Raw genomic sequence first — 16016 nt, 5'->3', positions numbered from 1 at the left:
CCAACCTTCAGTAAGCCATAGTAAACCTTTGTGGGCCTACATTTTTAAAAATAAATTCAAATTCCATGTATAAAGAGCATGTAATTCTAGGACCTTTGATTCCTATACTAATACAAATTACTGATCATTTGTACCATATACATGCAATGGTTGAAATTACCATGTTTTTTCATAAGTAAAATCAAAGGCAAATCACAAGTAGGAGGGAGAAGTACTGATAATGCCTATCAAAGATGGGGGGCTGATCTCTAGTGTGTGAAGAGCTCCTAGAAAGTGGGAAGAAAAGCTCAGTAACTGATGGGCTTGGAACATGTTCACACAAGTCCAAAGATGTTTCACTTTAATTCAAAATAAAACTGTATACCTTTGTTATTCATATGTTTGGTACTCCTGTGATATTGGTGGGGTACACATTGCTGGTGGGAATGCAAAATGAACCACTCCTTTAGAGAGGTGGTTGACAATATTTACCTGGATAATTATCTTACAGATATCCGGTCAAATGAAAAGCTAGTCATTGTTTCTGATAAGAAAAAGATTAGGAATGGCTCCAGTGTCTAGTAATAAATGATTGAATAAATGATGGTTCATTCATGCCATGGAAACTACGCAGTTCAGGAAAAAAGAACATGAGTTTCTCAATATCATGACTGGAAAGCTTGCCAGTGTATATTCTTCAAGTTAAAAATGCAAGGACATGTGATATGCTGGTTTTCGTATAAAGAGGCAAGGGAAGTGGGCAATTTGTATTATTTGTGTCTGCACTGGGAATCAGTTACTAAATTAGAAGATCAAGATAGACAGGCAGATTTGGGAGGTGGCAGTACTCAGGGCTTCACACTTGCTAGACATGTCCTGTGTATGCTGAGCCATACTCCCAGCCCTTTTTTATTTTCTTTTTTACAGATTGGGTCATGTATTTTTTACCAGGGCCAGCCTTTGGACTGACATCCTCCTTCCTATACCTCCCCATTGCTGGGAACACAGGCACCTGCCATACACCTTGCTTCTGGTTGAGATGGGGGTCTTGCTCATTTCGTGCCTGGGCTGGCTCTAGCTCCATCTCTCACATAGCTGGGATTACACACATGCACCTGCCTAGCTCTAGTCAAAATTTTTAAAATGCATAAATAGATGACTCAAAAAATTAAATAATGTTTTCAAAATCATAACCCTCATGAAAATTAAAATTTATTGTAAAATATGTAGAAATATGTACAGATTAAAGAATATTTTATTTCTTGGTGGATATATAGGTTCCTCCCATTATCTCTTATGGACACTGTAGCTATGTATATTTTTATATCTTCAAGTACAAAAGTATGAAAGTTCCTATTAGATTTATACTGAGGAGTGATGTTGTTGATTCATAGGGTAATATCAGGCAGGTTTAACAGTACACTGTCATCCAAGTTGTACTTAATTTATGCACTACCAGCTGTAAAAAAGAGTAAATGATTATCTGACATACTTTTTAATCACTCACTAAATGTTCTAACTCACTTTCCTGAGCCACTAAGTCATTTTAACGACAATTACATGTCATTTTCCTTTAATTATATGTAACCCCTGAATAATTTAGATTGCTCTGTCTTACTTTTCAGATGCCTTTTCCATCTTCTCCTTCAGTGGATCAGGAAATTAAAAACCTTCGAGAGAAACTTAATAAACTGAGGCAGCAGAATGCTTGTTTGGTCACACAGAATCATTCTTTAATGACTAAAATAGAATCTGTCCACTTTGAATTAACACAATCGAAAGCAAAAGTATGTATCTTGAAGTGATGACATGCCAATAGAAAATAATTGTAATAATTTTAACATTTATATTGGAAAGACATTCTATTGCCTGTGTTATACCTAGACTTTTTATATGTTAATATAATATTGACATTATGAAATTAATCTTATGTCTGAAAATGATTTAGGGGAACTTAATAGTTTTTGCATTTAGATAAATCAGCTTCTTAAAGTTTTATTTGCCAGTAGTGGGGTTTGAGCTAAGGGCTTCACTCTTGCTAGGCAGGTACTCTACTACTTGAGCCACTCTCCCAGCCACTCTTAAAGACTTAAAATTACCAATTTGTGTGGCTTTATTTCTTACATAGAGAAAGTATAGCTTATTTACTTGCCTGTTTAAGAGAAAACATTATTAATGTTGAAAACTTAAAAAGTAGAAAAAAGAAGAGGGAGAAAGATCACTCAGGGTTTCCTGTTTAGAAACTGCCTTACTGATTTCTTTCATAATTGAATCCAGAGTGTTTTAATAGTTTTGTTTTTTTATGTGTTGTTTTACTTCACATACAGTTTAGATTTTCTAATAATATTTGCATAGCTTTTCATTGATCAATTTTATGGTAGCATTATGTTTCATTATGTAATTATATTATAATTCAATTAATAATGTCCCTACCTAAATGATTTCTTTTTTTTTTAACTATATTTGGTGTTATATTAAAAAAAAAAACAGAACTCAAAATGCCCATTGATGGAGACATGGTTAAGTAAATGGTGGTATCTGCATAAAGTGGTTGCAACAATGCCTTTTTTAAAAAATATGGTAAAGCCGGAAGTCTGTGGCTCACTGCTGTAATCCCAGCTACTCAGGAGGCAGAGATTAGGAGGATTGTGGTTTGAAGCAAATCCTGGGAAAGTAGTTCTTGAGACCCTATTTCAAAAAAAAACCATCATAAAAAGACTGGTGGAGAGCCTCAAGGTGTAGGCCCTGAGTTCAACTCTCAGTACCACAAAAAAAAACCCAAAAATTTTTAAGAATGGGGTAAATATATCAGTACTAAGATGCAACGTTGTTTGAGTAACATGGAAGTCTGTGAGCTGCAATGGTGTGCTATATGCAAAGGCATGCAGAACAGTGTGGCATACTCGACTCTCAAAAGCAGCTACCTGTTATATTTAGTGGTAGAAACACATCACAGAGAAACACAGATGTATGAATTTACCAGTTCTGCTTCTTATAAACCTCACGACTGTGTGTGTGTGCATATATAGAGAGATACATGTGTGCAACATGAAAGGATGAAGGGACAGTTCAGACTGCTGTATGTTCATATGCTGTATGGGAAGATCTGAGTGGGGCATTCCCTCTTTATGTTTATAGTTATTCTATTTTGTAGATGTTATATGTAATTGTAAGTAGTAGAGTTATGGGAAAGCTTTATTTTTCTTTTCCATTTAAAAAAAAAATGCTGTTGGGGTTTTTGTCTAATCCAAGGAGAAAAAATTGTAGTAATGACGTAAAGCTTCTTTAATGGGTGGGATTATTTCTTGGATAGAGTTCAGAGGCAGAATAACCAAAAGAATGTTTTCCAGAAATTTCCTGCATTCTGTATTCAGTATTCTACATTCTTTGTCACTTTGAGGGAGAAATGCTGTTTTTCCTGATTGTTTCTGAAGTTTTCCTTGTCAGTATATTTGTGTGCCTTTTAGATTTCTTTGTGATTTCTCCACCTTCTTTATTTTTTAATGACTTTTTAATTTTCTTCAACTATAGGTAATTTTTGTTTAAAGTCATAAATGCTTATTTAAAGTCTAAAGAGAGCTTAAAAACTACTAAACTGATCACATTTGAACCATTTTGGGATGTAAACACACTAGTGTTTATTCTAAGCACTTTCCATCTTAGCATTTTCTTGTTTTGTTTTGTTGATGGTTCTGGGGTTTGAACTCAGGGTCTCATGCTTGTTAGGCAGGTGCTCTGCCACTTGAGCCACTCAGCCAGCCCTTTACTTTGTGCTGGATATTTTTGAGATAGGGTCTAATGAACTGTTTTTCCAGGCTGGCCTCAAATTGCAATCCTATTGTTCTCTGCCTCCCAAGTAGCTAGGATTACAGGTGTGAGCCACCGACGTCTGGCTCATCTTAGCATTTTCTAAGCATCGATTAATTAAAGTATTTTTTAGGGAAGCTGCCTTTTCTAGGGTAGTTCTTGAGGTTTTGATATTGTATATATTCCACTATTAGAGCCTTTTGCTGAAATTCTCCATTGATTCAATCAGCATGTGCGTAAGTTACCTTTGGACAGTGCTCTGTCCATTCTGGAGCATGGTGCCTGGTGTTTCTGAACATTGTGGCATCCAGGCTTACTATCCAGTTGCTGTCCTAAGATTTGCCGATGTTTTTCTAGGTTGGATCTGTTGTCTCCCCATCTCATTTTTCTCTACTTTGTATTATTGGAGCTTGTCTTCCAGTTACTGCCTTGCCCATCTGAAATGTCTTAATTTCTCCTCAACTCATGATTAAATTCTAGGTTTAAAATTATTTTATCTCAGAATTTTTGGAGCATTGCTTTTTGTATCCTCCAGGGCTGTGTTGAAAATGCTATTGGGGATTACCTCCCTTAACATCTAATCTTTTTCCATTTGTTTTTGCCTTATTGTAGTTTTTAAGGATTTTCGCTCTTTGCCTGCTTTTTAAGTTTTTATGTTGGTTTTGTTGTTTTTCCCAGTAGTACAGTAGTGCAGTGGGGTTGAACTCAGGGTCTGGCCCTTGCAAGGCAGGAGCTCTAACCCACTCATTCTTGTTGATGTGTCTTTGCATAGGCCTTGATTACCTGTGTTGAGAACATGAGGGCTGAGCTGATGTTAGTGTTTTGACTGCATGTTTAAGAGAACAGTGTTTAAATGCTGTTTGGAAGCTGCTGTGTATTGGTGCAATTCCATCAATGTATATATTGACCCTGCAAATTTTCCTAACATCTTTTTATATGATGATGGAGTTTTCTTCCCTCTGTTTTCTTAGTTAAATGTCAGATCACCTGGATCTGTCCTCTAAATCTTGTAGATTTTTTTTTTACTTTCTGGAAAAATGTAAGCCAAGGAGATTTTTCATCTCCTTACCTTCCTGTGATTCTTTCAGGAATTTTCTTCATTACTTTTTACACTTTCCCTTAATCTATTATTTTGGCTGTTAGTTTTTTCCTTTTCCAAAGCTTTTGTTCTCTGTTTTGTATTTAATGACATTCTGATGCTGTATTCTCTTTAAGCTCTGAAGATTTAATGATTTTTTTTTCATATGTGCTTGCTCTACTTGCTGCCAGTTTCTTCTTTCTTTTGTTTGTACCTCTAAGTTCCATGTTTGGAGCTTTTTCAGATGTTAGTTTTGACTGCATATTTAAGAGAAAGGCATTTAAACGCTGTTTGGAAGCTGCTGTATATTGGTACAATTTGATCAGCAGGCTTCGTTAGTGAGTGATGTCTGTGGACTTGGCTCTTTTCTAGGTAAACGTCTACCTGCCCCATCCAATATCACTGTACAGTGATACTCTGAGTTTCTCCAGCAAGGAATCTTTGATTCCTCCTGTGGGAGAGCCCTAAATGAGATGGAATAGAAACCTGAGGGCTGGCACTTTAGTACTCATTCCTTAGTTATAGCTCTGCCTCCAACCTGCTCATTGTAAGAGGGGTAACTGTTACCTAAAGAGAGTTTGAATTGTATATGTTTTTCCATCCAGGGCTTCATCCCTTTCCTCTGCTATACTTCATGTTCTAAACTTACTTTTTAAGAACAGTTCTCATATACACACATACACACACACACACACACACACATTTTTTGTGTGGTAGTAGGGTTTAACTCAGGGCCTTGAGCTTGCTAGGTAGGCACTTTACTACTTGAGCCACTCTGCCAGCCCTCATTGATACTTTGATTATTGATTAATGCAAGAATAGTTGTCTTCCACACCATTTAGGTTCCTTCCTTGCTACATTATTCTTTATCTTCCAGGATATAGGATTACTGTGCTTTTCTGTATTATTTATATTTTCTCTATTAAGCATGTGTTCTAAAATTAGTTTTTAAGTCATAAAATTCAATAATTTTTTTTTCCTTTTCTTTTTTGATGCTGGGATCGAATGCAGGGTCTCACACACATGCTTGGCAAGTGCTTTACCACTGAGCTACATCCCAGCCTAATAAATATTTATTATATTTTATACTTTGGTATTTTATATTTAATTTTCTAACTTATTTGAAATTAATCTTCCTAGATGATGTTGATAGATATTCTGTTTTTTTCCCACATAACTAATCAGCTGTATTAGGACATTAACTCAAGAATGATGGCAGAAGCTCACGTTTTTAGACTGTCTTGTGCTGATGATATGCTTATGTAAACACTGATGAACAGAATTGATAGGATGAGCTATACATTTGACTGGGGACTGGGGAGTCCTAGTAGGCCCCTCATCAGACAGGAAAAAGACTAGTGTTTTTAAATGACGCTTTCTGAAAACTGTTTTCATGTTTTAGATTTCTATGCTTGAATCTGCTGAACAACTGGCAGCCAACATCCCAATCTTAGAAGAACAGATCATTAATTTGGAAGCAGAAGTTTCAGCTCAAGATAAAGTTTTGAGGTAAATGTGCTTTTGTAGCATTTAAATTTTTATTTTCTACTTCTTGTTATATCTTTTTAGTGTTAGGGATCTAAGCTAGAACCTCAGGCATGCTAAGTCATGTGCTCTACCACTGAGCTATATACCCTATCCCTCTGCTTGTCATATCTTGTTAAATCTTATCCCTCACCCCCAATAAATCTATAATTACTTAATAGTGTATTACAACCTATTGAATCTATTTTAAATAACTCCTTGGCTGTAGGTTACATGTTGTATAGGAACGGAAAAAGAATAAATCTATGATGAGGTGCTTATGTACATGCTTTTATTAAATATGAATTAGAAATCCTTAGAGATGAATTGAACATCATGTGGCTTTCTTTCTGCTAGGACATGTGGAGCTGTCACTAAATACTTTGTCTCTAAAAAGTAACTTTCTCTGGTTGATTGCAAATACAGTTTTATAAACAAACCCATATATATAGACATATAAATATTAAAATTATCACAGAAGTTTTGGAGGTTATAAGAGCATTTAAGTCAGAGTCTATATTGGACAAATAAGCTCATGCTTTTCAAATGATTTGGAAGTCACATTTCTTTGCCTCTTTATTTGGAAGGTGAGGATTTTTTTGTTTTGTTTTATTCAAGTAAAATCACTGAACTTGTGCAACAGTGGAATGGGAATTACTGTAGGTGTCTTGTGTGATTGTTCTTCAGCTAGGTGAACAGAGCTTAAATTATAAAACTAGAGATGGAAGTATAAGAAGTGTAAGTTCACGCTGCCCACTTATAGGATAAGTTTTACTTTTCATAGCTACATAACATAATGCCAGTGATTCATAGGGGTTTTAAATTAGTTATGTGGGTTAGAACACCAGAGTTATTGGTGTCTACATTCATCTAAAATCTTTATTCTCTTAACGTTCTTGTTCCTATTGAAACATTTCAGTACACAAACATACTGCAATGTTAATACCCTAGAGAAAAGCCATTATAATGTATATTCTGGTCATCATGATTGGGGAGGTACAGTTTTTTTTTAATAAATTGTCATACCCTTCAATAAATAAGAATTAGATTGGGGGTATAGCTCACTGGTGAAATACTTGCATGGTATATGTGAGACACTGGATTCAATCTACAACAACAACAAAAAAAATTCAAGGACTGGAGGATGGCTCAAGTGGTAGAGCAAGGTACTGGAGTTTAAAACCCCAGTACCACCAAAAAAAAAATTAGTTCACTTCTTGTTGTATGTATTAATATATACTCAGTGCTTAAATGAGTTCAAGAAATGTAAGAACTCAGATACTTTATTAGTTACTCTTCTCTTCTGCCTTGAATAAAATGGGAAATACAGTGTGCTGAGTATCAGACTGTTTGTCGCTGTTTGAGTGATTCTCAGAGAGCAGTTCTGACACTAGCAGCACTGTATCATCTGGGAACTTGGTAGACATGCAGGTTCTCAGGTCCCTTCTCAGTCATAATGAACCACAAACTTTGGGGCAGGGCCTTGAGCTCTGTTTTAACAAGTTTTTCAGATGAGTCTGATATGAACCAAAGGGGTCTTTTTTAAAGTTTATTCCTAGGCATTTTCTGTATTGGCTATTGAGAGTTTATTCTGCTCCATTCATTGCTAGTATATGATTTTTTATTTTTTACTATTTTATTTTCCTTAAAAGAGCCAGAGTCTTGCTATGTTGCCTAGGCTGGCCCTGAACCTGTGGGCTCAAGTGATCCTTCTGCCTCAGGCTCCCAAGTGTCTGGGAATAAAGGCATGTACTGCTGTTCCTGACTTAGTATTTTATGATGTAATTATTTTATAATTGGACTTTTCTCATCTCCTTTATTGGAATAATTTTATTACGATTCTCCTTAGTTTTACAAGTAGCTAAGGATATTATAAGCAAGTAAAGAAAAATTTTCTCAAAACATTTTTATTACTCTTTCAATTTTATTATTTGCTTGAGGTAGAACTGTCAGAAAAATCTTTAGAGCTGGGTATAATGGTACACATCTGTAATCCCAGTTGCTCCAGAGGCAGAAGAGGTGGATCAAAAGTTCAAGGCCAGCTCAAGCAGAGGTGGTGGGTGGCGAGACTCTGTCTTTTTTTTTTTTGTGGTGCTGGAAATTGAACTCAGGGCCTTGAGTATGCTGGGCAAGTGCTCTATCCCTGAGCTACACCCCAGTCTAAGACCTTGTCTTAGAGACAAAATAAAAGCAAGAATATTGGGGACATAGCTCAAGTAGTAGAGCATTTGCCTAGCATGATTGAGGTCCTGGGTTCAATCCCTGGTACCACCAAAAACAAAAAAAGAAAAATCTTTAACTGTAGGGTGATAACAATTTTTCTTATCTCATTTCTGAACTATTTAGTAATGTTCATAGTATGTAATGTGAAATATGTGAGCTTTTATTATAGGGACATTTCTCATTTAATGAAAATACTCTTTTATTCCTCATAAAAAGCTATTATTTGACAAGTGACTAATGTCTTTATCTCATTATGTATTTGTTACTCTTAACTTACTGATTTAAAGTAATAGAATTTCTAATATTGCATTATTCTGGTATATCTGTAGTAGTCACTTTAAAATTTTTCTCTATTTGTAGAGAGGCAGAAGAAAAATTAGAGCAGAGCCAGAAAATGGTGATTGAAAAGGAACAGAATTTGCAAAAGTGCAAAGAGGAATGTATAAAGTTGAAGGTGGACTTACTTGAACAAAGTAAACAAGGAAAAAGGTATGTGGGTTCTTTTTGTTTATTAACTTTGCAATGCTGTGGATGAAACCTGGGTGTCAGACATGCTAGGCAAGTGCTCTAGCCACATTCCCATCTAAGGTGTGTGTTTGTTTTAAATCAAATAACTTTTTTTTTTTTTTCTTTTTTGTGAAACTAGGGTCTGAACTCAGGTCTTCGCTATTGCAAAGCAGGCACTCTGCTGCTTAAGCCACTCGTCTGATCCATTTTACTCTGGTTATTTTGGAGATGGGGGGTGCGTGTCTTGTGAACTGTTTGATAGAACCGACCTTGAACCTTGATCCTCTTGATCTCAGCCTCTTAAATAGTTAGGATTGCAGGCATGAGCATTCACACTGGCTAAACCAAGTAACTTTTCTGTGTGTGTCTGTGTTGTATATTTTTGAGATAAGGTCTTACAAAATATTTGCCTAGTCTGGCTTCGAACCAAGATCCTCCTGATCTCTGCCTCCCAAGTAGCTAGGATTACAGGTGTGAGCCACCAATGCCTGGCTAAATCAAATAACTTTTAAAGGAAAAATGTTATAGAAATTTGGCAGTAGAATACTTTAATGTCCTTTTTTTTTCATTTTTCATTAAAATTTTTATTCATGGATTTTGTTTCTGTCATTCTGGGTTGGGATTAATTCCTGGTATAATTATTAATGTAATGATATTTACTTATTTTCAAAATTAAGTTGTGTTACCTACTTAAAACAAGTACATTGTGTTTAAAATACTAACACTGAAAACACCTATAAATTGATTACTACCTTTAAGTAAAATGTTGCATGAACTTTTTTTTTTTTTTTGGCAGTACTGGGGTTTGAACTCAGGGCCTCAAGCTTTATAGGCAGGCACTTGTGTGCACTCTTTAAAGTAAAATTTTGCTTCATAGATATGATAGGAAAAGAAAGTCAATTCATGAGATACCATAGTTGGGTCTTATTAAGAGTATATAAATGATATGACAGTTATTTTGTATAAATTGTGCTCTGAGATAAAACTTGTTAGCCCTAACCAAGGAACCATTAATTTTAAATGCCAATTAGTAATAAAATATGATTGATGGTATCTTTTATCTAGGGCAGAATCATAATCTGCATTTTTGTCTTGGACAGCAGAAATATTTTAAAGATTTATACAATGATATAAATTAGGTCATGAAGAAAGTGTTTTAGATATTGTTTTAAATAGGTTATTTGTTTGGTGTGCATCAGTTTCATCGATAAGTTCTTTATCATTTAAACAGGTTTAGAAAACCATTTTTCCAGCAGCAATTGGCTAGCCTCCTTCAGGTAACAATCTGAATTCGTTAGGCAGTATTATCTATTGGAAAATGTTTGGATTTTGGAATGAGCCAGCGAGATCTTACCTCTCAGTGTCTTGTTACTTTGAGCCAACTATTTAGCCTTCCCAAACTCAGTTTTTCAACAGTTTAATCAAGATAATTATGTTGATGTAAATAGAAATGAAGATTAAGTGAAAAAGGAAATGTAAGGTGCCTATTAAATAATAAGTACCAACAGATTTTACTATTGTGTAAACTGTGTGGTTAAATACTCTAAAATTCAGACTTCTTACTCAGATAAGCTTTGTATTTGGTAACTGAAAATAGATTAAATACATGAAGACCAGATTCAGAATATAGTTGCTAATAAAAAGTACAAAAGAATAGCTGCTAGTTTCCTCTGTAGAACTTAAATAAGAGACCTTTTTAAGGATAAAGTAGTGATTTTGCTTTCACAAGGTAAATAAGTGGGTATAGATATATTCCAGACACCATGTACCAAGGTGTAGAAGTGTAAGAAAGCATCATTGCTAAAACACTCTTAAGTAGTTGTTTCTTTTAGTTTTGTATACTTATTTTAAATGCCAAACCCCAGTGCTGGGGATCAAACCTAGGGCTTAGCACATACAGCTAGGTAAATGTTCTACAACTGAACTACCCCCCAACCCTGTTTTATGGACTTAAGTATAGTAGGAGATGAAGCAAGAAAGACAGGCTGAGTCTAGCCTATATGTGGTCTTGCATGTTTGCTATGAACCTATGGTACACCATTAATTGTGAAATACAGACCAGTCTTAGAGATGTTAAAAATTTGATGTATTCTATTTGTGAGTATGGTTAATGTGAGTATTCAAAATGTATGGTAGTAAAACCCACTAACATCAGATTTACCTCTGAAAGAAGTCATTGGAATGGGGCACACGGGGACCTCAACTCTATTTATAATATTTTGTTTACTTAAAATGAGGGTATCTGAAGGCAGAGTTAAAGCTCATTAAAGCTGGGTTCGAAGTATGGATACACTTACCAAATGTTTCTGTATACTGAAATATGTCATGGCTTTTTAAAAACTTGTGAGGGTAAAGTAGTCAAATTTGGCCTGAAAGGAAGGGTGATAGAGGAAAGCACAATGTCTGGGGATATTTTTGTTCCTTGGAGTGAGAAATGCAGGTGTCTTTCCTTCTTAACTAACTATATAGTCAGATGGCTTTTCAGAGAAGGTATCTTCTACATGTTCCTGACTTTCACAGCTGCTGCCCAAACTTAAGAATCACATAGCTTCAGGTATACTTTCACTTGAATTTGTTTCTGGTTAAGACAAAGAAGCCAGTAGAGAAGAGACTGAGAATACAGAAGATAAAGTAAGTTCCCAAAGGGGATGAGTTAAGATCCACATTCAGATTGTGTAACTCACCTTGGATAAGAGCAGGGTCAAGCATTTCACTGACATTAGGAAGAATGTGATGGGAATAAATTTAAATATAAAAGAGGTTTTATGTATGGGTGTGATACTGAAATACCTTGTTAAAATTTGACTTAACCTTTGCATAGGTCACAGAATGTGCTAAATATCTTTAATATTCTAAGCAGCGGACTGATTCTATAACGTAATGTTTGAAAATTTGTCACTCATAATCAGGCTTCTTCTCTAATCTGTCTAGTTCAGATTGGGGGGAAATTGCCAAATGCATAAGAATTTATGCTTATTGGGGTGATCTAACCAAGGTACAATCTAAGCCTATCAGAATTGTCACAATGAATCCCCCATATAAAAACATATCCTAATAAAAGTGAAGGAAAAAAGAACTTATATATATTTCAGAGTTTATGTTTTTAAGTGTTTTCTGTTATGTTTTACTTTATGCTGATAGAGTAAGAAAATTATTGTAGTTTAATTTTTTTTAGGGGAGTGGGGGGCATTACTAGGGGTTGAATTCAGGGCCTGTGCTTGGTAGGTAGGCGCTGTACTACTTGAGCCAGTCCTCCATCCCTTTTTGCTTTGGTTATTTTTGAATAAGGTCTCACTTTATGCCCAGGCCAGCCTGGACTACAGTTCTCTTATCTGTGCTTTGCTGAGTAGCTGGAATGACAGGTGCCCACTGCTATACCTAGCTGTTGATTGAGATGGGGGTCTCATGAACTTTTGAGTTGCGCTGGCCTCTGAGCCTTGAGCCTCCTAATCTCTGCCTCCTGAGTAGCTAGGATTAGCCCATGCATGGCCTATTGTACTTTAATCTTAACCTTCATTTCACAGTTAAGCCTAAAAAAAGCCACAGTTATGCTTTTTTAATATAGAAAAATCTGCTTGTTTCTAATTATGCCTTATAATGAAATAGAGATTACTTGGGATTTAACTGTTCAAATTTAAAACATTGTTTCGTTTTATTCGTTATCTCTTAAAATTTTAGAGCTGAACGACAAAGGAACGAAGCATTGTACAATGCTGAAGAGCTGAGTAAGGCTTTTCAGCAGTATAAAGAAAAAGTGGCTGAGAAGCTGGAAAAGGTGAGAGGCAGTGTGCAGATTCAGTGTTTGTATTGCTGTCTGTGTTCTGTAGATGAACACCTGTAAGTAAAATACGTTTATGGCTGAAGAGAGAGACATTTTTAGGATTTTATCCATTAATAAAATCAATGAAATGAGGGTTTATTTTTTTTTAAACTTGTTTTGTTTTTACAGTATTGGGGTTTGAACTCTGGGTTATGGTGCTTGGTAGGCAGGTGCTGTACCACTTGAGCCACATGCCAGCCCATTAATTTTTACTTTTAATTTATTTTTATTTGTTTTTTTGAGGCGGGAATTTCACTATGCTTCTTAGCCTCAAACTCAAAATTCTCCTGCCTCCACCTCCCAAGTGGCTGATATTACAGGTATGTATCACTATGCCAAGTGTAAAAAAGAATTTTAAAATATTAGTTAAGTATGAGTTCACCAATCTTTTTATTATCAGCAACACTTTTCTGTTTTGTTTTATTTTGTTTTTTTAATCCAAGGAAGGAAAAGAATAGGGTCAGGCAAAGGAAAAATAAAGACCCAGTGGGTGAGCAGATATTGGATCTAGAGACGTAGAAGCATGAAATTCATTCCTATCAGCTCACTGAAATTGAAGACAGAGTGGGTTTCCCTTGATCTACCATCCTGAGAGTGGCTCACTTCTGCCTCTCACAGGGAATTTCCCTTGAACTGATCCTGTGTGGGAATATAATCACTTTACTACATTAATTTCTCTAAGAAATACTAAGTCATAATATAATTTGTATGTGGAAGGCCACAAGTTGAATATTCACATACTCAGCTCAGAACAGAGATCTGGTAAAGAGGTACACTTTACAGAGAATTTGCCTAAGTTACTTAATTTCTCTTTGACTCACTTTGGGCACTTACCTTCATTATAGACTGTTGAGGCTTAAATAAGTTATGTTATTATTCTATAAGAAATATAAAAAAGCTCTCAATCTAATAACATTTGCAGGTAGTTCAGTATTTTGGAATAAAAATAAGTGGTAGGTATGGTTGGAGACCTGAAGTGGGTTTAACAGAGTTTGGTGGGTTCAAAGAAGGCTTCAGTAAGTAGGAGATGCTTGACCTACTAGGGTATCTCAAAGATGACCTGTCATTGAACAGTATTAAGCTCAGAAGGCAATCAGATACATATTGTAGGATACACACTCTGAGATCACTGTGAAGCTATATTGGAAAGGTATGAGGGACGCCAAGGATACTTGAAACCAGGCAAGAGGTGTTAAATGATAGAGCTGAGTAGATAGGTATGAGGGATGTCAAAGCTGGAGAATCAGTAGGGTCTAGTGACCACTTGAATATACTGGAAGCAGACAGTAAGGGAGAAGAGTATATAACCTTTAGATTACTGGTTCAGGTAACTGGTGAATGATTGCATCATGAATCAAAACAGATAATTGGGTAGGGGAGGGAAGGAGGGAGGGTTTCTAATCAGGAAATGTCTATAGGATATCCAGATATAGGTCTCTAGTGAGTATTTGTTTTTTGTTTTGTTGTTTTATAACTTCATCTGTATTCTTTTTTTTTATTAGTTTATTCATATGTGTATACATTGTTTGGGCCATTTCTCCCCCCTACCGCCGCCCTCTCCCTCTCCCCCCACACTCCCTCACTTCCAGGCAGAATCTGTTCTGCCCTTATCTCTAATTTTGTAGAAAAGAGAGTATAAACAGTAATAAGAAAGACAAAGCATTTTTGCTATCTGAGATAAGGATAGCTATACAGAGAGATTCCTAGCATTGCTTCAATGTACAAATGTGTTACATTCTAAGTTGATTCATCACTAACTGTCCTTTTTTCTAGTTCCTGATCCTCTTCTCATATTGACTTCTGTCACTATAAAGTCTGCAGTGGGGACATCAAATACTATCATGTTTTGTGTTTCTTACTATCCCCATACCTCCTGTGTGTGCTCTCCTCTTATGTACCTCCAGTTCTGCTCATAGACACTGAAGTCTAGATTAGAGTGGCAGATTTAAGAATTGACAGTATTTAAGTGGTAAAAGCTTTGGACAGTATATAAAATAAGAAAAGGATGAAAGATACAACTTTGGGAGTTAAAGAGTAGGTAGAATAGTTTTTGAAATATATTGAGAGGAAGTGATCAAAAAAAGAGAAGAAAAAAAAAGTAAATAGAATCAGGAACATATAATACAAAAAGACAAGACAATCCAGACACCTGTAATCTTAGCTACTTGGAACGCTGAGATCAGTAAGATCGCAGTATGAAACCAGCCTGGGCAAATAGTTTGCAAGACCCTTTCTAGAAAATACCTAACAAGGTAAATGTATGGAACTGGAGAGCATCATCTTAAGTGAAGTTAGCCAAGTTCAAAAGGCCAAAAGCCACATTTTCTCTCAAATGTGGAATATAGACCTAACACAAATACAGCAATATTATGACAAACAGGTCACACTAAGGGGAGGTCACATACGAGAGGGGGAGGGTAAAAGAAGGAAGTTAAGAAGTTGAATATGGCTGATGTACTTTCTATACAAGAATAAATATAGAATTTTTAAACCTGTTGAAACCACCATAAGAAGGGGACCAAGGCAGAAAGAAGAAAAATAGAGGTGAACCAATTTGGATTATTATACATATTTTAGAAATATCTTTAAGACACAGGGGTGTCACAAGACAGATGTCACTACTCAGAAGTCAATAGGCAAGACAAAATTTACTTTTGCAAAAGGGTACACCCTGTTGAGCACAATTTCGAGCTCCTCTCCTACTGACCTAACTGGGGGCACCTGGAGATGCAGAAAGGACAAAGGATAGAAGACAAACATGCATAAAGTTGGGACCAGGTGTGCTGAGCGCTCAGATGGAGACACACAACAGCATCGTTACTTCTTTTCTCTATTATTCTCTTCTTTTACTCTTCTTTTCTCTTATTCTTTAAAACCTTACTTCTAAAGTCTTTCTTCTTTTCTAGTCTTTAAAGTCTCTTTCCTCAGACTTGCATTGTCCCATGTTCTCTCTTTAGCTTTCTTAAAGTCTCAGTCCTTAGACTCACAGACACACAAACAGCCAGCAGCAGCAGCATTGTCATTCTCTAATCAAAACCCCCATTCAAAAAACCTCCGGTCCTCCTTCAACCAGTCTTA

At 35.8% G+C, this 16016-nt stretch overlaps 1 protein-coding gene across 10 annotated transcripts in view; it reads left to right on the top strand.

Annotated features, from left to right (window-relative positions):
- The window catches only part of Ccdc18 (coiled-coil domain containing 18), an 88735-nt gene that overhangs the window by 11514 nt on the left and 61205 nt on the right, over window positions 1–16016 (top strand). For 9 of the 10 annotated variants that reach the window (XM_074050967.1, XM_074050966.1, XM_074050965.1 and 6 more), the window contains exons 4-7: window positions 1605–1766; window positions 6267–6373; window positions 8972–9100; window positions 12797–12893. In XM_074050967.1, the coding sequence (XP_073907068.1) occupies window positions 1605–1766; window positions 6267–6373; window positions 8972–9100; window positions 12797–12893 (495 nt within the window). The remainder of the gene's footprint in view (window positions 1–1604; window positions 1767–6266; window positions 6374–8971; window positions 9101–12796; window positions 12894–16016) is intronic. The other variant, XM_074050970.1, reaches the window with a different exon arrangement.

Source organism: Castor canadensis, chromosome 12 (genome assembly GCF_047511655.1).
Source record: "Castor canadensis chromosome 12, mCasCan1.hap1v2, whole genome shotgun sequence".
Taxonomy (NCBI): Eukaryota; Metazoa; Chordata; class Mammalia; order Rodentia; family Castoridae; genus Castor; species Castor canadensis.
This window is presented reverse-complemented; position numbering and strand designations above follow the sequence as displayed.